Genomic DNA, 24,872 nt, shown 5'->3' on the forward strand with positions numbered 1-24,872 from the left:
GCTTGCAGCAGACCTTCTGGACTTGCTTCCCTTCCTGGGCTAGTTATCGCTGCTGTCTGTACGCATCATAACTGTGCACATCATCTCCATCATCCCTTGTTTGTGATTTACCATGTAGGTTCTGGCATCTTTTGGACCCCGCAAGCTGTGAGCCTGGCCTACAGTGGGCGCTCCAAAATAGTTGAATGAATATGCTCGAAAAGTTTCCTGTTGGCTAATAATGGACTCTCTAGAGTTAAAAGAGAGTGTGTCATTACAGGACAAGTATTGTCTGCATAAACCCCTTAGAGCTGTTAACTTGTCAAATACTCACATGTCAGGAAGTACCAACCAAACCTCCCCTCGGGACCTGCTGGGCAGCCCCCCACTTAAGAAACGCCCGCTGCTGCTTACCTGGTGCCCTAACCAGTTTAACTGCCTCTTAAAACTTCTGCTGGGCTGGCGCTCCTCTCCTTTTAGACGCAATTTTGATCCAGTGAGGTAATGCGCAGAACATCAGTTTATGAAATTATTTTATTTTTTCTGCATATACACTTTATTTTTCAAAGGCAATTTCATTAACTACATCCTGCAGCTCTGTGGACTTACAACATTAATTTACAAGGTTGGCCTTGATTTTCAGTCGAGACATATATATGTATGTGTGTATATATATACACACACAAAAATATATGTATACAAAAAAATATATAGAGATATATATATTTTTCTTCTTAGTCTTAATTTCTGCACTCTTCAGTCCTCAAGGGTTTGACTGCTTCTCCTGCCTTAGCATTAAATGCGCCTTTCCCCCTCGCCCCACCCCTTGACATTTTATCAGGTAGCAAAAAGCTGGCTGATCCTAAAAGGAAATTTTGCAAATGGTTGACTTTTGTTAACCCCAGGTTTGGGAGGGAGGGGAGAAAAGAGCTTCCCTCAGATAAGAGTTTTAAACTGAATTTCCTCTCCACAAAAATAGAAAAACAACAGCAACCCTCCCAGGACCGCCTTTGGGCACTTTGTGGCGGGCAACCCCCCAAGTCCTAGTAAGTGAATTAGCATCTCAGAAGGGCGCTCCCCGCGGGGCTGGCACTGATCAGGGTCAGCCGGTGTGTTTGCCGGCGACTGTTCGGGGGGGTGGTTAATTGAGTGTCAGTCTCGGCCAGTGTCGTCTCGCTGGCGCCGGGCGCTTTTGGATTTGCTAATTCTCGTTAAGTGTCTGTGGCCGGCTACTCGTCCCGTCTACCCGGGAGAACTCGGCGGCCCCTGCAGATCGACAGCCTGTCTGGGCCTTATTGATCACTCGGCTGGGCGGACGCGCGGAAGGGGCGGGGGGAGGGCTGAACGTGCCCCCTTCCCGCCCGGACGCCCTCCCCGGGCGCGCGCCGGCCCGCGGGGCCCACGCCGGGGGCCGCCCCCGCTCCCCCGAGCTCCCGAGGCGCGCCGCGCGACGGGAGGGTCCGAAGGCGGCCGCGCGGGTCACTCGCGAGTTTCGGGGAACGACAAGGAAGCCACGCGCTGGCGCACGCCGGCCCGAGGCAGCGCAGTGAGGGTCACGGAGGCGGGGGCCCGAGGCATGGCCTGAGGCCCGGCTCAACCAGCCGCTCCCGAAGGTCACGGGCGCGCGGCCTCCGCGAGGGGGAGCGCGGGAGACGGCCGGCGCCCTCCGCAGCCCAGACGCCGGCGCCGCTCGGAGCCGCGGGGCAGCGCCCTCAGCCCGCGCCCGGCCCCGCCCCCTGGCTGCGGGAGGAGCGGCTGGAGCCTGGCGGCCAATCGGACGGCGCCGGCGCGGCCGGGGCGGGGCGGCGCCGGCCGGCTCCCAGCGCGGGGCGCTATTTACGGCGAGGAGCCGGCCTGATCCGGGCGGGTGTAGGCGGCAGCTCGCGGCGGGCGGTGTTTGCGCGCTCCGGCGCTCGCGCCTTCGCCGAGTGGCCAGCCGAACGCGGGGAACGGAGCCGGGCGCCCACTCCGACCGCCGCGCCGAGCGGGCGGAGCGGAGGAGCGCGCCTTGCGGAGTCGGACCCTGCCCCGCGCGCCCTCCAGCCGCGCTCCATGCTCCGGCCGCGGCCCGGCCCCGCGCCCCGGGCAGCACCCATGCCCTGCACGCGCCGGGAGCCGTAGGCTGCAGCTGCGCCGCGGCTCCGGGAGCCGGCGGGGGCGCCGCGGCCGTGGGGGGCGTCCATGGATCGTCACTCCAGCTACATCTTCATCTGGCTGCAGCTCGAACTCTGCGCCATGGCCGTGCTGCTCACCAAAGGTGGGTGCCCGCCGGCCAGCCGGCTGGGCGCGCGCTCGCCGGGGAGGGCCACGGGGTCCCGGGGCGCCCGCCGCCAGGGCTTTGTTAGCGGCGGGAGAGGTGGCCTCCCTCGCGGGGCCCGCAGGTCGCGACAAGTTGCCCGTCCTTAGAAGTCGCGGCGGTGGCTTCGCGGCCGCCCCCGGGTGTCCCGGGCCCGACGCGCGGAGGTGGAGTGACAGCCTGCGGGCGAGTGGTTGTCAGTGTTTGTACAGGTCGGCCCGTCGTGAACTTCCGATCGCTGCAGCCGGGGAGCGGGGCCCGAGTGTGGGGCGGAGGCGGCCGGGAGGGACGGCGGACCCCGCCCCCGTCGCCCAGTGCCCGCGTGTGCGCGTCTCCGTCGTGAGTGTGTGTCTCGGTGGTCTGCGCGGCTCTGTATTTGAGTGTGTCTCTGCTGCGAGTGCGTGTCTGTATTGCAGTGTCTCTGTCCGTGAGTGTGTGTGTGTCTTCGAGCGAGGGTGCTTGTGAGCCCGCGAGCGTGTGTGCCGTCCGAGGGGTGTGCGTGTGTGCAGGAGTGTGGGCTGTGTTGCTTCTCAGGGGTTGGGAGGTGGGGGCTCTGTCAGCGGTCGTGTTTCCCACTCACCTCATATTTTATAAACGCTACTCAAAAAAAAAAGCAGCGGTCAGTTTCTTTTTTTCCCTGCAGGCTTTCGCCGTTTAGGTCGAAATAACCCAAACAACTGCCTCTGGGTTTCAAGGTCCCCCAGCCTCCCTCGCCAGGAACTCTCCCTGCTGTTTGCTCTGCGAACAGATACTTTTTTAGAAAATAGGAAGCATTTTTAGCTTTCTCCACCCCGCATCCCACGCCCCCTTTCCTCTAATTGCCATGTAGCAGGCATGAGGTTGAAGGATACGCCAGGCCAGCAAGGATGATGTGCTACAGTATTTATTTACTTTGCAAGGAAGGCTGTAATCAACCCTAAATAACAGCCCTCGCGGGGTGCAGAGGGGAGCCTCCTGGCCCTATCAAAGGCCGGCCAAACGGGGCCGGACTGCGGCTGACATAAGTCGCAGATACCGAAACTATGTGCCTGATAATGATATAATTAGGGGATCAGAGGTTTCTGACTGCTGCGGACTTCAAACGCTTTGGAAGAAGCCCGCAGTCTCTCCTGTAGCCGTCCGGACTGAAGCAGACATTTTTGTTTAATCACCACATACAGTAACTAGAAAGGGGGGCAGACAGAAGAGCATTGTTCCCTGTTTCAAAATACCAGTCCCCTCCTGGCCTTCCACGTGCCACAGGAAGAAACTTTATGAAACGGCAGAAATAGAGTTTTAATACAGTAACACAAAAGTCCATTCAACTTGCTCCAATGTGGCTCCAATTTAAAAAAAAAAAGTTGTTAGAGCTTTCCTAGTTACCTGTCAAGATTTTATTAGACTGTTTTAGGTCACTGAAAATACAGTCTTTCAAACAGGCTCTCGTAAACACTGAGGCAGCCTTCTACTTGTGTTCAGCTGTTTTTCTGCACGAGGTCTGAAGTGACTGGGATCAAAACTGACTTTTAATCTGTTTTATGTCTACTTTCAATCTGTCTGTGGAAATTGTCAGACTTAGGGATCTGCAGTCATCACCACTTAAGACCAGTGAGCTTTATGCGAAAGAGCGAGAGCCTTGGAAGGAGTAAAGAGCTGCTGCGAAGCAGGCTTCTGACCGGAAGGTCCTGCTTACTGGAGAAGGGACCTGGGCCCAGACCGGGACAGCAGCAGGACAGGACGGGAGCAAGACCTCCGGCTTTGCGGGGTGGCACCCAGGTTGCCAAAGATCTGTGTTTACTTGGCTGCATTTTTAGACCTGAAGCATTAGCAGATGCCGGTGAAGGCTGAGCGCTCGGTCCGGTGGCCTGGAATTTGGACAGATAGTTAAATGAGACCTCTTACTCGGGCACTCGCGGGAGGAGGGAGGAAGAAAGGCGAGGCTGGGAAGAGGTTTGTAAAGCGGTAGTGCCCCGTGTCGGTGTTGGTGTTCAATTTCAGGGCGGCGGTTTCTGTAACCAGGCCGAACTTCAGAGGAGGAAGCTGGGGAGAGGTGTGTACCCGAGTTCAGTTCACAGCAGCTTCAGCCGTGGCAGGTGACAGTGGCCGCGGTCCACCGGGTCAGATAGCGTGTGAGCGAGCGCTCCCAGAGCCAGATAATTTCAACGAGAAGTTGACGTGGAAGCCTCAGATCTTGCGCTGTGACTTGCAACTCACAAACTGAGTTTTATAAAGGAAACTTTTAATCACTTCCCACAGAAAAATTTGAGGTTTCCTTAAGGATTTTTCATTCAACCAGCAGAGGTTTTTCTGTTTCAGTGTTTCCCCTTTTAGATCCCATGTTGAATTACATAAAACTGGGGAGTCTGGGGCGGGGGGGGTGGTGAGCCTTGCAGTTTTACCCCCTCCTCCCTGCTCCCAGTTTTATGACTTTCCATTTGGGCTGAAAGAAACTGACTTTGGCAAGCAAACCACTAATTGTAAAGTGCCTAGTTCCTGTTTTACAGCATACTGACTAAAAGCTCCCCGGCATGCAGAGATCTTTATAGGCAAAGTTTGCCTTTTCTAGAGAGGTTGCAAATAGCTACCCAGTTTCATAGTTTTCAGCCCCCCCGACCGGAGCAACTTCTAGATTGCTGTGTTTCTGGTTAGTAGCTTTACGAGATGTTAGCTAAGGCTCTTGCGTCTCGGTGCAGCCCTTTGAGGTAGTAACCGACTCAGCAGCTGCAATGGAATACGTACACTGACAGAATCTCAAAGCGTAGCGTTTCACGTTGTACGGTCGCGTAGGATTAACTGAGTAAATAATGTAATTTACCTTTTACGGTGGGAGAAATTATGGGGGTGATTATTTTGCTTCAGAAACAAAAGTGTTATTTTTCATTATCCGCTAACTTATCCTAAATTGAACTTTTCTCTGCTACGTGGATTAATATATTTCTAAGATGATATTTCCCTGGCTTGGGATCCAAGCACCGGCTTGCACAAAGGGCTTTCCCCGTCCACGCGGACTGCCCTTCGAAGCCCTCAGCTGAATATTCTCTAAAGTGAGTGTCTTTGAGATCGGGGGTTGAGCAGTTGCTTACGTGGATGCCTTATCTGGTCTCTGAAGCCGTCTGATGCAGTTTCCCCTTGTTTGCAGGTGAAATCAGATGCTACTGCGATGCCGCCCACTGCGTGGCTACTGGTTACATGTGTAAATCGGAGCTGAGCGCCTGCTTCTCCAAACTTCTTGATCCTCAGAACACAAATTCCCCTCTCACGCACGGCTGCCTGGACTCTCTCGCAAGCACAGCAGATGTCTGCCAAGCCAGACAGGTCCACAACCACTCTGGCAGCGCTGCGCCCACGCTGGAGTGCTGCCACGAGGACATGTGCAATTACAGGGGGCTGCAGGACGTCCTCGCCCCTCCCAAGGGGGAGGCCTCAGGTAGGGAGAAGCCCTCTGACCGAGCCCTTGCCTGGTCTCTACTGATTTTGTTGTTAATGTAATCGGGGATAGCAGAGGGAGAAGCACAGCTGGATGCAAGGGGCATCTCTACTGGGTAGCTTTCGTGTCCGCGTGAGCGTTAGATGTCTGTCTGCGTAATAGGTTTTGCCTGTTTTTCCAACATTTTGAAGCCACTAAGAGACCATTACTAATCAGTAATGACAGTTCGAAAACAAGTGTTTTTGGAAGCTTCTCTGCCACACTGGCAGCATTTCTGTTCTAAATATTGATTGAATTGTAAGCTTCTCTTTAATGGGGTACCACGTTGAAAACGGAGGGGTGCCCGCAAACGTCTCCAGGAGGGCTTGATCGTTTTGCTTGTGTTCCTTTAGGACAAGGGAACAGGTATCAGCATGATGGGAGCAGAAACCTCATCACCAAGGTGCAGGAGCTGACGTCCTCCAAAGAGCTGTGGTTCCGGGCGGCGGTGATCGCCGTTCCCATCGCCGGGGGGCTGATCCTAGTGTTGCTGATTATGTTGGCCCTGAGGATGCTGCGGAGCGAGAGCAAGAGGCTGCAGGACCAGCGGCAGCAGATGCTGTCGCGTTTGCACTACAGCTTTCACGGACACCACTCCAAAAAGGGGCAGGTGGCAAAGCTAGACTTGGAGTGCATGGTGCCCGTGACCGGCCATGAGAACTGCTGTTTGACCTGCGACAAGACGAGACAGGCTGACCTCAGCCACGACCGGATCCTGTCGCTCGTGCACTGGGGCATGTACAGTGGGCACGGGAAGCTGGAGTTCGTATGACGGGGTCTCACGGAACTGGACCTCTGGGGCCCTTTGAGTTCTGCTGGCCGGGAGCACTTTATCTGAAGAAAAACAAACTCGCGTCATGACCTTCGAGAGATAGAATGACCTCTGCAAACAGAATCTTGGATATTTCTTCTGAAGGATTATTTGCACAGACTTAAATACAGTCAAAATGTATTATTTGCTTTAAAAGTATAAAAAGCAAAGAGAAGACTCTGTACACTGTTACCAGGGTTATTTGCATCCAGAGGGAGCTGGAATCGAGTACCTAAATAAAAGAACGTGTGCTCTGTGTAAGCTCCTACATCCTGATTTATCATAGAGGTTAAAAAATATATATATATATATATATATTTTTTTTTTGTCTGAAATTTTGCGGTGTCGTCATAAATTAAAAACTAAGCAGGAAGGGTAAGGAACTACGTATTAATGATACAGATGAAGGCCCGTCATCGCCCAGAGTAGGGTCTCAACCATAGATTTTGGCTTAACTTTTTCATTTTTATTATTTTTTTAAACAAGACCAAGATCTCGTTTTTTCTTACGTGGCACGTGTGTCATTTTCTTACAGTGTGGAGAATTTCTAAATGTGTACTGCCCATCATTCAGTGTCTTACCCACAATTTTTGGTGAGGATAATGCTGGTTTTTAACTTTCATCTAATAGAAATCAGAAACTTATTTATACCAGGTCAGATATCACTGACCAATTTCGGAAGTTGCCTTAGCAAAGAGTGGTATTTAGCAACTTGATCTAGGTGCTCTGGAATATGTTTTTAAATGTGTCTACCTCCGATCAAAAAAGGAAAAAAAGCTTTTACTAAATGAAACTTCGTTTTGGTAAAGTTAGTCACTGTCTACTTTTACTTCTTAATTCATCAGTTTATTCTGTCTCAAACCTAATTTAATATTTTGGACCCCAAATTTAGCCAAACATGATTGTACCATGTTCCTGGTTTTTAAGCCTTCCTTCCACACAGTGTTATTATTATTTTTTTTACTTCTCAATCTTTAGAAAGATTTTCAAGAGTGAACGTTATATATCGAGATTTAAATAACAGTTTCCTCCCTAAATGATTCTTTTATTTATATAATCAAATAGACTTGGTTTTAGCCACTAACACACTATGTAACAGTGTTCCCACTCCTGGAGGACTTCGGCAATACAGCCCAGCCTGAATTTAAACCCATGCCACATTTGTTTACTTTCTCCCCCCAGATGGGTCTTTGCTATCTTAAATGTGAGAATAATTTGTAGGTTCTTTTCTCAATACTTTTGTATATTTGAAACTTTTGCTTAAAAATTAACCTATAGCCTGCATATTTGAGTACATGGGGGTTTTCTTTTACGAATGTTAAAGGATTTTTTGCATTTTTTTCTGGGATATTTTATGATCAGTATAATTTGGGTCCCTTAAGAAGACAGGTGCAGTCGCCCAGTTGGTGGAAGAACCTGAGTTGAAATGACTAGTCTAAAAATGAATACCTAGGTTATTTAGGAACTAGTGGACCACAGCCCCAAACAAATTAGGCTATGGAATAAATATGCGTTTTAATAAATGGCATTCGTGTTGTGCTTTTTGAGGTTGACAATTCTTGCACGCATGACTTACAATTTATAAAAGGTATTACGTTTTATGTGTGTCCATTTTTGAGGGAGTCAAAGAATTTTGGGGCCTAACTCTCCAAACCTAAGAGAAGAGAACGGATCAAAATGGCCAGTTGGTGAAATTTCCACCCTCACCGCCTCTTCCAAGCTTTAGATCAAATTGCAGTAATTTTGTAGCCTGAAGGTTGAAAGACTTCTTGCCTCTTCTGCGTCCTCACGTCAGGGAGCGTGTCATGCAAGTCCCATGACTCTGAAGTGGCCTGTTCCCTTGCTTGGCCCGCTCTTATTCTTTATTCACCTCATTTCTTCCAAATACCAGTTAACTAGGAACTCAGGAATTCATTGGGAAATAAATAGAACAGTGAAGGATTGAAATTTATACTCTTGGAAACACTTTGAAATCAGTGAATTCCATCCTCCAGGAAGGCCTGCATCTGGGCTGGTGCTAAGGTCAGGGAAGTTTAGTGGCAGGTGAATACAAAGTGTCTCCACGTGGTTCTGTTTGGGCTGAGCTGCTTCCTGTTCTTTCTTGCGTAAAGGAGGCTGTTTACACCTCCCTGTTGGTGGGACGGTGGCTCTGTGCTCAGGGTGTCCTCAAGTTGTAGCCGCGTAATAGGCAGGACCTGTCTCTTTCCGTAATAACAAACCCTCTGCCTTTGCTATCTCCTTATTTAGTATTTGTACACGTTCTTGCCACCAGTTTTAAAGTCGGATCTGCACATAACTTGGACTTTTGACGAAAATATTGCAGGTTTCTCCACTTTGATTTTTCTAAGAACTAAATATAGTGTCTACTTTTGGTTCCCTGCGAGAGTGTAGAGGTTGCCAAGAGCGGAGATAGAGGACCCTTCATGAAATAATGACCTAGCTGATGCGGTGATGTAAGGATGGTGATGGATTTGTTTGTCTTTCCCTCATAGAGATGTTTGCCATTACGCTGAGGTGTCAGGACACGGCTGGGCTTACCAGGAACGGTCCTTGTTTAATATTGACATAGAACTCCCCCCAAAAGTAATTTTCCCTTTCTAAGTGGAAATTTGCCCAAACCAGAGACAAATGGGACCAAATTTGCCATGATGTTTCTGTACGTACACCCCTTAAACATTTCTGCCCCTTTTGAAAAAATTGATCTGTCCGTGGTTACATCTTTTATGTGATTTTTCCTCCCTTATTTTGAATGGCTCAGAGGCTTCCTAGAAATTGACTGGTGTGTCTCTAATTTCTGCTGAACTGATTTTATTAAAAACACTGCACCATAGGGGGTTTGACCTCCCTCCTAAAATACCAAACATGTCTGCTTTAGAAAATCACAAAGCTCTCCTCTGAAGAGCTTGTAAATCTGGTTTCAATATGGCTTGATTATAGACTAAAACCTTGAAAGCAGTGGCGTCTAGTATCATGAGTCTGGAACTAGCCTTTTTGGGGCCAGGACAGCTTTTTTTCCTTAGAGCCTCTAATTGTTCCTCTTCTGTGTCTCTTAGCCCAAATAACTTTAAACATACAAAAGCTACGTGGTGTGATGAGGTTGAACTCATCCAAGGTAGCAGTCCAGAACACTTGCGGGTCTCACAGCCTGGGTTCCTGTGCTCCTCTGTTCCCAGACGTGTGAACTTGGGCACATTACTTAGGCTCTTTGGATACCCAGTTCAGTTACCCACACAACGGGGGCTGTAATTACACCTTATGTGATTCTTGCGACGAGGTGTAGGAGGCGGTATTCCTGCTAATACACGAGTCTTGGATGAACTCAAGTCCCGCCCCCACCAAATCCTCAAAATTGGAGAACTGATACCTGTTATTTATACAGTGGATAGTTTTATTTTACTCTTTAGTATTTCAGATCTTTGCATGTTTGAGGTTTGCAAGCCCTTCTTCAGTTGCCTGCAGACTGGATTTAACTTTTTAAATATTCACTTTCAATTGACTGCTTTTAGCCTCTCCTAGCTACAGATCATGTTGGTTTGTAATTGTTTCCTTTTGCGATAATCTGGACGGCACTGATAGGAACGTTTTCATTGTGTGCACCTATCCCGTTGGATGTTTGACGGAAGGAAGTTCTCTCAGAGTTTCAACTGCTCCAGGCGCTTAATCCATTGAGAAAACCACAAAAGCCAAGTTAGGTGTCAGAGTGCGTCAGGATTGCTTGAACAGTTTGTGTCTGATGCATCCTGAGCAAGTGCTACTATCAATTACAGTTGGCCCCATAGGTGTTCCCGACAAAATACAGCGGTTCCACTGGTTTGGAGGACTTTGTGAATGTTTTCGGGGGGCGCCCTACTTAGTAAACAATCTACTTAATTTCCCTGGATGAAGTTAATTTAGTTATTACTCTGTGGGTCACAGTCATCAGGAGAAAAAGAACTGCTGCAACACCAACTCACTCCCTTCCTTCCACCCAATTCATTCTGTGGGTGTTGCCCTCACTGCTGACAAAAAAAACAGACCCTCGATCTGAGAATCTGAGATCCAATGCAATAATGAAATTAAATGCTCTTTCAAGTTTTGACAACTCTTTATTTGAGGTACAGTTTTAGACTAACCACAGCCTTAGAGCCTCTAATTGTTAATTTGCTAACACTGCACGGTTCTGCAGTGCGGTGGTATCGTTCGCTTGTCTGCCATTCCAGAAATTTGGAGATAGAATTGGGAAGGGGGACAGAGCTGAGTTTAGCCAGATAGTAGGGTTTACTTGCAGCAAGGCAGCAATTTTCCAGTGGTTCTGCTTTGTAACCTTTAGAAGTTTTTGTTACTTGGGGAGGGCTACCAACCTGACAGCCGCAAGCGTTGCCCTTTATGTGAATATGAATGTGGATAACCAGATGGGTATTGATGAGCAATCTTGGAGACACTTTGAATGAGCAGTTAGGTAACATCTCAAGGCATTTAAGGAGATTCCTCAAGACTTCAGGGAGATTCGTCTACCTAGTAGCCAGCGGCCAGATGGCCTCTGGGGGCTATTTCAAATTGCATTTAGTTGCCTGTATCTTGCAGATTAGATGCTATTGGACTAAGCCTGAGCAGAACCCTGGGAAGACGAGTGCATAACTGTTTATCACACACGGTATGTATACACACAGGCCATGCCGCGGCCAAATGGTCTTTGTAATCCTGGAGTGATTGTACATTTAACAGATTTCAGGGGGGCGTGTAAGTAGATTTTGGAATTTGTCAGTGATTTGTTTCTAGACACTTGAAGACTGTGTTAGTTGTGATGAATTAATCAGGTCAGAGGCTGTCGTGTGGGTTTACTCTGAAAGATCTCGCGTTACAAACCTAATGGGACAAAAATTGTGTTAGCAGTCAAAACCAAGAGGAATACAGAAAACTCCTTACCCCTGGTCTCTTCCCCTTGGCATTTCCCTGGGGACTAATGAGGACAGTGGAGAAACACCACACGTCAAGCCGTTTCTGCCTTTTCAAGCATTAGACATTCAGGTGGAAACCTTTTTCACTAAATGCAGTGGATGTAATTTTGATACCATAGACTTTAACTCACGGTTGCCTTGGAGAATGGGCTATTTCTCACCTGGATTTAGGGATTAAACTGTGAACTCCTCGTGGGGAGGAACTAGCATCAGTCACCTTTGTAGGTTTCCACAATCCAAGGAGAGAGTGAGATGAAGGACAGATCAAGGCTTCTTGTCAACAGGCATCTGAATTTAGACTGTCAGTAAATAAAGAAACATTGTCTTCTGTTTGTTTCTCTACCCCAGACTACAGTTTCCCAGATGTGTAATTTTTTTCTCTGGGAAGCCTAAAGGAAAGCAGATTGCTAGTGAAGGGAGAAAGCACTGAGGCGTGGCCCAATCCACTAGCCACCTTTTAATGTTAGCACAGCCTCCAGGTTCATTGAAGGAAACTGATTCTCACCAGAAAGTATATCCTCCCCCCACCATGAAACCAAGAGCTGTACTTTCATCTTAGTATTTTTAAATATCCAAGATTTTCATCAAATATGGTTTCTCTAAGGAGTCAGGCATAAGCGCCCGAGCGCTGTGCTCATCGCAGAGCTCAGGGATCTGGAACTTGCAGGTGGATACGCTATTTCATCCGCAACTGGGGCAACTGGGGCAGCTTTGGCGAATTCCTTTTCTTCTCCTGGAAATGAGCCTCTGACCAGATGCTATAATAAAAGCAAAGAATAGTCTGCTGTGTCTTTTATTCAAGGACACACCAAAAGTTATAAATAAATTACCTGCCCCCTTCAAACGTTCAGCATTTTCATCTGAAAATGCTCGTACTTCAAAAGCCAAGGGGTTCTGGTGCGTCCATTTGCAGTTTTATAAATTTAGACTCTGTATAGCTTTCTTTTATTACATTATTATATAGTTTTTATTATTGTAATATAATTATTATACCATTATATATTATACTAATATAATCAATATGATATAATTAACATAGCATTAATAACATTAACTTTATTAATATATTATATCATATAAATATATTACTAGTTAATATAATTAATATACATAATGTAGTTGATATTTTATATTTCATTGTTTTTTATTATTATATAGTTTATTACATTATATATATATATATATATAATTTCTCTTAAGAAACTTAGTCATGCATAGATAAGTAACCAAAGGTAAATTTAAGATGTACGTGTAGAGGGTGTTCATTCACGCCTTTCCAATCCTCATATTATTTCTAGTGTCCCATATTCTTTTATTTATTTAAAAACATTTTATATGTACCTGTATTTATATTTTCCATGAGTCCTGGCTCGTCAACCCGCTGCCAGCAGTGTTTGTTAGAAATACGAGTGAAGTGTGGAAAAGAGGAACGCCATTTCCTCAAAAGCAGCACTGGTGTCGGCCAGCATTTTCAAAGGCACATTTTCTGCAGAATCTGCCGTGGCAGCGATCCTGCGGCTCTCCCCTGCGACTCTTCGTGTCCCGCTACGATGTCACAGCAGGACGAAGCACGGAGGTGGCACTGCTGGCGGGGGCCGTCTGAAGGGGGTCGTCCGTCCCTGCGGGATGCTGAATGGCAAGGGTCATTTCCGGGGCCTGACGCTTGACTGTGAAGCGGGTTAGGAGGTCAGTCTTTCCAGGCGCTGGCCTGTGACGAGCACTAGAGGTGGACCGTAACCCCCGACATCCTCACCCACCTTGTTTAACCACAGGAGGCTGTGGGTTGGCATTTGTATGCAAATTGCGGTGAGTACCTCACCGGTGGCTTTGAAATGTTCGGTTTGTTTATCCCAACGTGGGAAGCGCGGCCTCTTCCTGGTGGGGGAAGGTTTATGGGGCTCTTATTCGTGGCCCTCAGCAGTGAGTGAAGTCCAGCAGTGACCGACACCCTCGGCGTTTTCATTCGCTCACGCTGGCCTTCGGGAGTGCAAGCGGCCGCTGGTCCCTGGACTGACCTGGACGGAGGGGCCCCCGGGAGCCGCCGGCTCTCCGGTGGTGGAGCTCCCTCCACCCCTGCTCCCGGCTGGGCCTGAGCACCAAAGCAGCAGGCGACCGAAAGGGGAAAACTCCTGTCTTCAGAATATCCATCACATAAACACTGTGTCTGGAGAAAAATAAATTGGCCATTTCCTGTGGCTTCCTCTCCCCACCTATTCTGGGAAAAGGCCCCTCCCTCCTGGGCTTGAAGAAGATCTGCCGTGAAGTCTCTCCCTAGGTGGGTCTTTGTGGGAACTTGCTTAAGTCAAAAGCAGTCGTTCAAAGTGCTCGTCCGGACGTTTTAATCGTCTTTTCGGGGGCCGTGGCGGTACGGTTCTGGCTTGCGAGGGACCTGGGTTTGCATCCCGACTTGGCTCGTTACCTGTGGTGGGACCTCAGCCTGACTAACCCCTGTTTCCTCACTGACACGCGAAGATAATAATGTTCTCAGCACTTTGGGCTGTTGGGAGGATTAACTAAGATAATGAAAATAAAGGTTTAGCTCAATCCTTTGTGGAGTTGTAAATGTTAGCCATCACGACGAGGTGTTCTTTCATAAACGCTCACGATGCTTAGAACAGACGCACAGGTGCCCGGGGGTCCACAGGCCCACTTTACAGTCCAAGAGACAGACTGGATAGTTTCAAAGATCCAGTGACGTACCGTCGTTTTTGTATGTGTGTCTTTAATTTGTGCAGGTTAACCTTCCACGTTTATAGTTTGCTCAAGACAGTAGGAAAGTACTTCATTTTAATTGAAAAAAATATGGAAACTACAATATCCCTTGTAGGAAAAGTTTACTTATTAGGAACCATTATGATGTCTGCATCAGCACAGAGCAGATTGTGTAACACTCTCCATAATCAGGGAGGGCATGTTATCTGCTCCCTGACAACAAATGCCTGTTTTTGCACATTCTGTTAATGAATACACACCTCCCGAATGTGCTAGTCTGCCTGGCTGACCTAGTGACAGAGGGGCCAGCCACAGTCCACAGCTTCGAGCCCAGGTAGCACAAGCACGTGACCTGGCCCCCCGTTTTGCCACTCGGGGGTCCGTGTGCTGAGCTGGTGAGAGTCACCTCCACAGGAAGGCGAGAGGCATGTTAAGATTTTGTTCCGGACCATTCCTGGGTTCCATAAGCTCAGTGCGGACTGCGCTCATGAGAATCTGTGCTTCTACGGAATCTGTTGGCCTAAAACCACACTGCAGGGGCTTCCCTGGTGGTGCAGTGGTTAAGAATCCGCCTGCCAGTGCAGGGGACACGGGTTCGAGCCCTGGTCCAGGAAGATCCCACATGCGGCGAAGCAACTAAGCCCGTGCGCCACAACTACTGCTCCTGAGCTCTAGAGCCCACGAGCCACAACTACTGAGCCCACGAGCCACAACTACTGAAGCCCGCGTGCCTAGAGCCCGTGCTCCACAACAAGAGAAGCCACTGCAATGAGAAGCCCGTGCACCGCAACGAAGAGTAGCCCCCGCTTGCTACAACTAGAGAAAGCCCGCACACAGAAACAGACCCAACACAGCCAAAAATAAATAAATTTATTAAAAAAAACACACTGCAGCTTTGATAATAGGAGAACCAATCATAAATCCACCAATTTGTCATTTATTTTTCCTTATGAGGAATGTGGTGACACCGGTCGTCCTGTGTCTCTGAGTGTTCCTGTAGGCCAGCCTCGTGGGCATGTCACTTAAGAAGTTGACAGATCAGCGGGGCTTCCCCAGCCCAGGGCTCTGTCTGTGGGTCCCATGTCCGTCGACACAGCGCCTTCGAGCAGTCCCAGCCTCTTCCTGGACCGCCTGCGTGTGAGAGGCAGATGGCAGGTGCAGCACGTCTCTCTTTAGCTCTGGAACCGTTCCCCCCATCCTAGGTCTTTTGCCCCTTGTTTCTTCAGACCCGCTTGGATGTGGCTTGCATTGTTAATGATTAACGTCAGGCCCCCATCTCTCCCCCTAGGCTTGGGGTGTCCTGTCTGTGACACTCCACAGCTCAGGCCATCTCTCTGGGTTCTGCGTCAGGCCGGTTTCGAGCCCTTTTGCTCTGACTTAATGTCATGTTTCTCCTGTGAGCGTGTCTCTAGGTTTGGCTTTTCTGCCTAGCCTGTTTGTCTTCCAGTAATATGACTGGACACAGACCTTTCACTTCGGCTTTGACTGGGATGCGCTCTGTGTCAGCCCTGGTGCCGTGATGTCAAGCTGGCCACAGCCAGCGCTGGACCAGGCCTGATCACCCTGCCTGCCTGGGCCTGGGAACACTGGACTCTTGCTTAGATACAAACTTGGCTTCACACTCAAGAATCACATGTTCATTAACCTCACCTAGACACATCTAACCCTACATTTCCTGGTGGGTGTTCCTTACCCAAAGATAATGTAGGATTGGACCCTGTGCACTTAGCGGGTCAGAGGTAAGCTGGAGTCCTCATGGCCAAGACAGTGGTTGAAGGAGGTGACCCGCACCACTGGGAGTGAGGACACACTGGCAGTTTCTCTGGTGGCCCCTGAGCTCATCACAAAAGGGGATGTCCGTTTTTTCCGGGCCCTGGTCTGATGGTTTGCACTGAAATCTGTTATAATTGCTCTAATTCTTGCTGCAGGCAGAACAGTTTAGGCTCAGCCACTCTTTGGTTCTCTGCGGTGCCATTTCCAGTCCCCTCCAGCCTGTTACGTTGCCCGTGAGAAGGAGAAATAAGTCTTCCACACCCACCGGGAGGCTTCTCTAAGGAGCCAAGGGGGCGCTCCTGGCAGAGCCGGGAGAAACGAAGAGACCTGCGCCTTCCCAAGCGTGCCTGCTCCCCGTGGCTGGAGGCTACCTGAATTCATAGGCCCAGGAACCACCAGCTGGATCTGGTCGGATGAGATGTTACAGGTTTTCTGGCCAAACTGTTGGCCCACAGAGGCAGCTGGTCAGGCTGTCGGCCCCTGGCTCCCCTGGCAGGGTGGTTCAAGCCAAGCCCAGGATGTCAGAGGGGGTGAGCACCCCGCCCTGGCCAGGCCTAGTGGGGATGTGCGCCCCAGAAAGCCCACGGGCTTCTGCCGCAGGCTCCTTGACGCCCTGTGCCAAGGTGGGGTCTGGACAGTGCTGGCCGCAGGCTGGCTGAGGACGGGCCGCAGCCTTGGCAGCCCGTGGAGAGGGGCTGCAGAGCCTTCCTGCGTGCTCTGGCCCGTTCCTTGGGTAGCACGATGATCCCTGCACAGCGCAGGGATCGATAAAAGCTACCACAGCTGCTGCTGTTTCTCTGCTAACATCGTTCTCCTGGCCCCTGTTCACTATGGTGCAACTATGATGAAGTCGGTTCTTAGTTTTTGAAAAAGAAGCCATTTGTTCAGAAATTCCACACTGACTAGTGAGACTGAGTCAATCATGCCATCTTTCAGCTTCTTTTTTTTTCATTTGTAAAATGAGAGTCACAGTAACACTGTTTCCTTCCCACCTTAGAAGTATGCTATGGGAATTCTGCACGGCTAGCAAGGCCTTTTGAGCTCCCTGGGAAAGGCACTATAAAATAAAAATCACTGTTAAGGTACTATTTTGAAATAAAGAGAAAGATTCTCGTGTTTCTGTATTTTTATTTCTTTTATACTTCTTGTTCTATTACTCTTTCAATATCGGTTCTGAATCATTTTCCTCTCTCTAATATTTATAATGAAACCATAGAATTTGCTTTAAGGAGACAGAACATGGTTTACAACAAGGTTAGGGCCATCTTTCCTTTTTTCCACCAATACAAGCATTACCTGTTTGAAGTATTGTTTCTAATTGAATGTACATTTACAGAAAACCTCAGGCTTAGAATTTGGGCCAAGGTGGGTAGAGAGAAAAGTCCAAACAGTATAATTATCAGAAGTGGTAGCGGCACTGTTGAGTACCGTCTGAACCAAACAAGGTGACTTTATTAATGTCCTGAATAAAAATGAAACAAGTTCAGCAACAACCACAAGCAAAAAAAAGGAAGGAAGGAAAGAAAAAGAAAATGACGCAACAAAACAAAAACCTTAGAATTCTGCTTAAAAATCACCTTAACCTTTGTACTTTTCCGCTACTTAAAGCAAATATTATATAGCAATGAAACTGTCTTTTGTTTTTGAAAATTTTCTGCAATTAGCTGAAATGTTAAGATTAGTAGGCTGTGTCATGGTTAGAACAAGAAGAAGAAATATTTATGTTTCTTGTTCACCTACACCTAAGTGTTTAATATTTAAATATTGCAAATTGGGGTCTTTTTCTGCCTACCCCACTGTTGGAAGAAACTGACTAGATGGCTTGCCCAAGGCGGACGCCGGGAACAGGGATTTCTGCCTAGGACTGCATTCCCGGCCACATTCCCCTAATAGGTCCTGAGAGATTGTGAGAAAACTAAAATCAGTTTCACAACGTTTTATTTCTGAATGGAAGCTGGACAATGGTACTTTGTATGAAACGGGGTCTCTACCTTTCAGGAAGGCAAAACCACATGAAACCCAAATCACATTACTTCTGCCAAGTCTCACCTCATCCCTCCCAGTGGAGCCAGGAAGGAATTGTCTGCCTGGCCTATTTCTGGGGTTTGGGGGATGAGAAATTTCTTCTCGTCTTTCGAGGTTTGATTCCTTGAGGGAAGAGCCCATGTTTTATGTGTTGTTATGGCAGCAATGGGGAAAGTATTTTCATTCTTCTCTCTGATGACCCCCTCACTCTGGAGATAAGGAGAGGCCCCTCTTAACTTGCCTTTTTCTGGCCTTTGGGAGGAGCAGAGAGAGGCAGTAAAAGTAAAACCTTATCTGCTGTTACTTCTGGTTACTTCTTACAAACCACCCTTGTAGCCAAAAGAGGCAGAAACCTGTTGATTTGAGTGACCTTTGTAGTTTGTATTAGTGAACCTTCCTGAAAGATTGTTTTCCCCCCTTGGAAACATAGACACACTCGTAGGGAAAAAAAGATGTGTTGACTTTATTACTAGTCTTGATTTTTAATTCTTAGCTAAGAACAGGGGGTTCCTGGTACAATTTCAGTGAATAGTATCAGGATATATTTTGCAAAGTCATATAATGTCAGACTTCATGTAAATTGTATTTCTGAAGCCTCAGTAGCACTCAGACACTGTAATTATATCTGGACGGTGTCTTTTTCAGCAAGAGACTCAAACAGCTTTCTTCACAGTCGTGCTTTGACATCTTCCTTCACTTTACTTATAACGCTATCTGAAAAGTATTTCCTTTCAGATTACAGTCAGTGATCACAACATAGGTAACTGTTTACACAATTCAACTCATGGAAGAGTAGAATTCCGTGCGAGAATAATCAAAGTCCAGTGACACTTAGCCTCTCACAGGAAGATGAATATTTGATATTTCAGAACTAAAGTGAAGCAGTATGAAAAGAGTTGTCAGGTGCTGATAAAATGCTGGAATCAGAAAGATAAGATGTTAGGTTACATGGAGTCTAGCAGACAAAGGGTCACCAGCATGCCTAGCATATAAAAGGTCAATGTTTAACTTTTCCAAGTTTTGCTTAAATTAAAGGTATAAGAGAGGGAGAGAGAGAAAATTCTTGGTTGGTTATTTCGACACATTCAAAGGTGCTCTGGATGGAGAATGAGAACAACCATTTTCAGAAAGACTTCGTGTGCTCCGTTCGCAGACCTGCCTCATCTTGGTTTTCTGTATCCCATGGTTGCGTGTACATCCAGAGAGAGAGAGAGAGAGATGAAATGAAAACAAACAAACAAAAAGAATGAGGGGGAAGAAGGAAAACATACAGGAATATTAGAAGACTAGGAGGAAATTAAATTTTTTTCTTGGGCGTGGAAAAAGGAAACAAAAGGAACAGATTAACATTTAATAAAACAAGCCCCAGGGTCCCACGTGGGCCCCAAGCAGCAATTAAACCTGGCTCCTAGAGCTTTGAGAGATCAGACTCGGTGTAAAGAGATGCAGGGGTGCCAACAGAGACTCTCTCCCCAGGGTGTGTATTGATTTGCAGCGAAGTTAGACGCCGGCCCTTCTAGACTCTTGGGTTCCTCGCCATTGTTTATAGCTCCTTTCATTTTCCTTGGCTGCACTGGCAAAACTGTAGGACCAGGTGACTTGAAGTGTGGTCCGTGGCTGGAGCTGGTCCGTGGAGTGTTTTGCATCTTCATAATGAGATGAGCGCAGGATGGGAGTAAAGCGTCTAGAAACTTCCTTAACAATCTGATGGAGTCGTGCTGTGTTTGTTGAATCTAATAAAAAAAAATGGGGCTTCATTTTGTATATCTTTGGTTTGAATTTAATTTCAGCCAGTAATTTATTTTGATTATAGTTTACGAAATATCAGCCTGTGATATAAGTTGGGAAGAAATGCCTTTAGATCGCAGATGGTTTGAGAGTCACTGCTCCGGAGAACCAGGAGAGAACTGTTTTTGGAAAAGGTTTCACCCTCTTCCAAAGGTGGATGGAGTTTATGCAGCGGAAGAGGGTCAAACATTTCTCACCCTGAAGAGCGCAGTTAGCAACGATGACCTCTAGTGAGTGGCATTCTTTAGAGCAGTGATTCTCAAACGTATCTGTTTTAGGACTCCTATACACTTAAAAAATGCAATTTCCAATTGTTCATGACAAATATACGGAAACAGAGTTGCTTTTTAGATTGTTATCTTCGTATTCTGTCACCTTATTAACCTCACATATTTGGTCTAGTAATGTATTTTAATAGATTCCTTGTGACTTTCTACAGAGATAGTCATGTCACCCCAGAGTAAGGCAGTTTTATTTCTTCTTTTATAATCTGTATTACCTTTTTTCTTTTTCTTGCCTAATTTCCCTAAGGCCTCCATTTTAATGTTGGGTAGGAGTGATGGAAGCAGACATCCTCGTTCTGTTCCCAATCTTAGGGGGAAAGCATTAAGTTTTTCACTATTAAGTATGATAGTAGCTGTAGTTTTGAAGAATGTACTTTATGAAACTGAGGAAAGTCCCTTCAATCCCTAATTCACAGCAAGTCTTTATCCTGGATGGATGTTGAGTTCTGTCAAGGCTTTTCCTGCATCTCTAGAGATGATCATGTGGGTTTTCTTCTTTAGTCTGCCGATATGATGAACTACGTTGCTTTTTTTATTTTATTTTATTTTATTTTATTTGTTTTACTTTTTTTAATTAAAAAATTTTTTTTTTACATTGCTTTTTGAATTTTGAGTCAGCTTTGCATGCTCAGGATAAACTCCACTTATTCAAATATGTTGTCATTTTTATATGTTACTGAATTAAATTTGCTAGTATTTGGTTGAGGATTTTGCATTTATGTTCATAATGTATATTGGTATGTAGTTATTTTTCCTTGCACTGTTTTTGTCTGGTTTGGGTATCAGGGTAATGCTGAGAGATGGGAATGAGTTGGGAAGTGCTGCTTTGAAAGAGTTTGTGTAGAATTGGTATTTATCTCCCATAAGAATGTTCTGTAAAATATTCCAGTGAAGCAATTTGGACTTGGAGGTTTTTTGTTTTTAATTGAAAGGCTAAGAATTCAATTGCTTAAATAGATATGGGACTGTTCAAATCACCCATTTCTTCTTGAGTAATCTTTGGAGTTGATGTCTTTCAAGGAATTTGTCCATTTCATCCAAGTTGAATTTATGGGCATAGCGTTATTTGTAACATGACCTTACTATCCCATTAACTTTTGTGGGATATGTAGTAAAGTCCTCTCTTATTCTTCACGTTAGTAATTTGTGTCTTCCTTCTCTTTTCTCTCATTAAATTTGATTAGAGGTTTATCAGTTTTATTGATATAAAAATGGCCTTGGCTTCCTTGGTTTTCTCTATTATTTAAAATTTTACATTCCATTAATTCTCTAACTTTTATTATTTCCTTCATTCTCTTTGTGTTGGATTTAGTTTAGTGTAGTTCATTGTGCTTCAACCAGTCTCCTTCAGGATGAGGGTGTTAGCAGGTGGGTTTGCTTTGTTCCTTCCCAGTCCTGGAGTAGGGCACCAGGTACTGGATTCATGGAGAGATTAGACTATTCCTTGGCTATTTCTGTGTGGTTCCAATCCTTTTCTAGATGGATATAAGAATACAGTTTATTTTTACCCAGTTTTCAAGGGTAACATCAGATACCCTATAGCTTATGAGCATTAGGAGTGTATTAGTTATCTTGTGCTGAGGGACAAATTACCCACAAACTTAGCAGTTTAAAGCCATAAACATGTATTATCTCACCATTTCTTCTAGGTCAGGAAGAGTAATGAGGACAGCTTAGCTGGGTCCCTGTGGTTCACAGTCTCTCCCACGTCTGCTGTCCAGGTGTTGGCCAGGGCTGCGGTCAGTGCAAGGTTCAAGTTGGGGAGTTGCTGTTTCCAAGTTCACCGGAGTGGCTGTGACATCAGTTCCTTGCCATGCGGGCCTCCCCATCAGGCAGCTCACAGCAGGCAGCTGGCTTCCCTGAGTGAGCCAGCTGAGAGAACAGAAGGGATGCCCGTAACAGAAGCCACAGTCCTTTCGTAACCTAAGCTCAGAAGTGATATCCCATCACTTTGTTGTATTGTGTTTGTTAGAAGCAAGTCACCAGGTCCAGTCTACGCTCAAGGGGAGGGGATTCCACAAGGACACGGATTTCAGGCGTCAGGGGTCAGGGGGGCCACCTTGGAGGCTGCAGACCATGGAAGGGGAAGCAGCATCTGGCTTAGCTTCCCACTCTCGGTCACTGACATGCTTTTCGTTGTCTTTATTGTTTGTCTGCTACAACACAAGCTCCATGAGGACAGAACTGTATTCAGTTTGATCACACCTGTGATCATTCTATGACCTACAGTATAACCTGGCACATAATTCTCAATAGGTCAATATTTGTTGAATGAATACACAGATCTCATTGATTGATGGCGAGGGAAGACTCATTATGGAGTTTCTCAGTCCCTCTGTGTATCTTATTCTGTTTCTTAATGATTGTTATTTATGACTTAAAAATGCAGGCCCAGGGAGAATGGTGTATTAAATTCGTTCTAACTCTGAACTTTAAAATAAAATTTCTTCTCAGTGGGGAGGGGGAAGGGTAAGCTGTGACAAAGTGAGAGAGTGGCATGGACATATATACACTACCAAACGTAAGGTAGATAGCTAGTGGGAAGCAGCCGCATAGCACAGGGAGATCAGCTCGGTGCTTTGTGACCGCCTGGAGGAGTGGGATAGGGAGGGTGGGATAGGGAGATGCAAGAGGGAGGGGATATGGCGATATATGTATACGTAAAGCTGATTCACTTTGCTATACAGCAGAAACTAACGCACCATTGTAAAGCAGTTGTACTCCAGTAAAGATGTAAAAAAAAAAAAATTCTTCTCAGGACAAATTCAGGTGCTTTAACACTTCAGGTAAGTGAGAAATGAAGTGTTCAATGGCCAATGAGCGCATGAAAAGATGCTCGATGTCACTAACCAACAGGGAAATGCAAATCAAAACCGTAATGAGATACCTCTTCACACTCATTAGGGTGGCTGTAATTAAAATAAAAAACAACCAAAAAGTGGAAAGTAACTTTTGGGGGGGATTGTGGAGGAACTGGAATCTTAGTGCATGTTCGGTGGGAACGTAAGGTGGTGCGGCCATTGTGGAAAACAGTTTGGTGGTTCTTCAAAGAGTGAAATACAAAATTATGATTTGGGTTTGGGGGTGGGATCAGGTTTCCAGTCCTTGGAGGGATGGACAGCTAACTTGAGCGTGAGCCGCCTGGGCACCGTTGGCTGGTTTAGGGCACGCTCGGATGTATACAGCCTATGGGCCATGCGTGCTGTATAGGTCAGGGTTCTCCAGAGAAACAGGACCAATAGGAAAAACATTTATACTTTTTATAGGAATTGGCTCACACGATTACGGAGGCTGGGAAGTCCTACAAGCTGCCATCTATAAGCTGGAGAACCAAGGGCAATGACGGTGTGAGCTCCAGTCCAAAGGCAGGAGAAGACCAATGGCCCAGCTCAGCAGTCAGGCAGAGGGAGAGCAATTCACCTTCCGCACTGAGGAGATGGTCTACTTTCCTCAGTCCACCAATTCAAACGCTAATCTCATCTGGAAACACCCTCACAGACACATCCAGAAATAATGGTCAACCAAATATCTGGGCACCCTGTGACCCAGTCAGTCGACACATGCAATTAACCATCACGATGGCAGAATAAATTCCAGATTCTAACTGCTGCTGGATGGGGCTCCGAGGGGGGACTTCATTGTGGTCAGACCTGGTGCAGAAATGGCGGGAGGCCAGCAGAGAGAGCCCCCGTGGGACAGATGCAGAACTGACATGGGACACAGTGTGCTTCGCATTCAGTTTAGTTAGACCCCAATTCACCTGGATTATATAAAAGCCATAAAAGAGGCATTTGGGCATGGAATCTTCACGGGTGGCCAAAGGGTACAACTCTTCAAGCAGAGATGCTGCTTGAAAAAGAGGGAAGAAAAACTTAAGAGAAAATGAGTCAGACGGTTGAGTGTGAGCTGGAAGGGCCTGGCGCTGTCTTGCTCTTTACAGGCCTAGGATGGAAAGAGCAGTCAGTATGGGGATAAATCCTCCACCACCGCAGCTGGCAGGTGGAGGTCATTTGGGGAGGGGAGAGAGCCCAAAGCCAGACGCTCTACACAAATAATAACATCTTTGCCTTGATATCATCTAAGTGGTGAATGAGAAAGGATCCAGGGAAAGACAGGGCCCTGCAGGGGGCAGGGGAAGTCAGTGCTGGTGTTTCCCATTAAAGCAGTAGTAATAGCAATAACAACTGGACATTTATAGAATGCATTTCATGCCTGGGATTCCACTGGGCTTTAAAACAGGAGGATCTGGTTCACACCTCCTACCAAGAGAATGAATTACCTTCCAGCTCTCAGGGGTGTTGTGAAGGACTTCTCAAAGGATCTTAGATTCATCAAATTGTAGAGCTAAGTATGGCGAGAGGTAAACCAGTCCAATGCCCTTTTCTCATAGGCCCAGAGAGGTTGAGTGACTGGCCCAGGGTCACACAGCCACTTAGTGGAATTGCTAGGACTGGAACTCAGTTACATTTCCTTTGAATCTCAGCTGTCACTTTCTGTGTGTCTTTGGGAGAGTCACCTAACCTCTCTGATCTTCCGTTTCATCATCTATAAAATGTGGACAATAATGACACCTACACCAAAGGGCTGTTGAGAGGATTAAATGAATTACACCTGCTTAGAACAATGCCTGGCACATAGTAAATGTTAAATACATGCTAGATATTATGGACTATTATTCTTTTTAACGGTACCATTCATTTAAAAAAGGTTGATGTAACCTCTTCTCATTTGCCACTGTTGTAAGACAACCAATTGGGGTGGAAACGGCAGGTAGCATCAGTGGTCTGTGTCCCTTTTTGCCCCAAATCCTGGTCAACAGGGA

At 46.8% G+C, this 24,872-nt stretch overlaps 1 protein-coding gene across 4 annotated transcripts; it reads left to right on the top strand.

The window, feature by feature from the left end:
• The first annotated feature begins 1,815 nt into the window (after nucleotides 1-1,815).
• BAMBI (BMP and activin membrane bound inhibitor) lies at nucleotides 1,816-6,787 on the top strand. Of its 4 annotated transcripts, none has more exons than XM_033403511.2 (4): nucleotides 2,097-2,236; nucleotides 5,197-5,298; nucleotides 5,394-5,681; nucleotides 6,074-6,787. In XM_033403511.2, the coding sequence occupies exons 3-4, from the start codon at nucleotides 5,444-5,446 to the stop codon at nucleotides 6,490-6,492; spliced, it is 657 nt and encodes a 218-aa protein (XP_033259402.1). In that variant the 5' UTR covers nucleotides 2,097-2,236; nucleotides 5,197-5,298; nucleotides 5,394-5,443; the 3' UTR covers nucleotides 6,493-6,787. The 4 variants fall into 4 exon arrangements, with proteins under 4 accessions (XP_004278691.1, XP_033259402.1, XP_033259399.1 ...); XM_033403508.2 differs by having other exon boundaries at nucleotides 2,102-2,236; nucleotides 3,828-5,298; XM_004278643.2 differs by lacking the exon at nucleotides 5,197-5,298 and having other exon boundaries at nucleotides 1,816-2,236.
• Nucleotides 6,788-24,872: the final 18,085 nt, after the last annotated feature.

This window comes from Orcinus orca, chromosome 2 (assembly GCF_937001465.1).
Source record: "Orcinus orca chromosome 2, mOrcOrc1.1, whole genome shotgun sequence".
Taxonomy (NCBI): Eukaryota; Metazoa; Chordata; class Mammalia; order Artiodactyla; family Delphinidae; genus Orcinus; species Orcinus orca.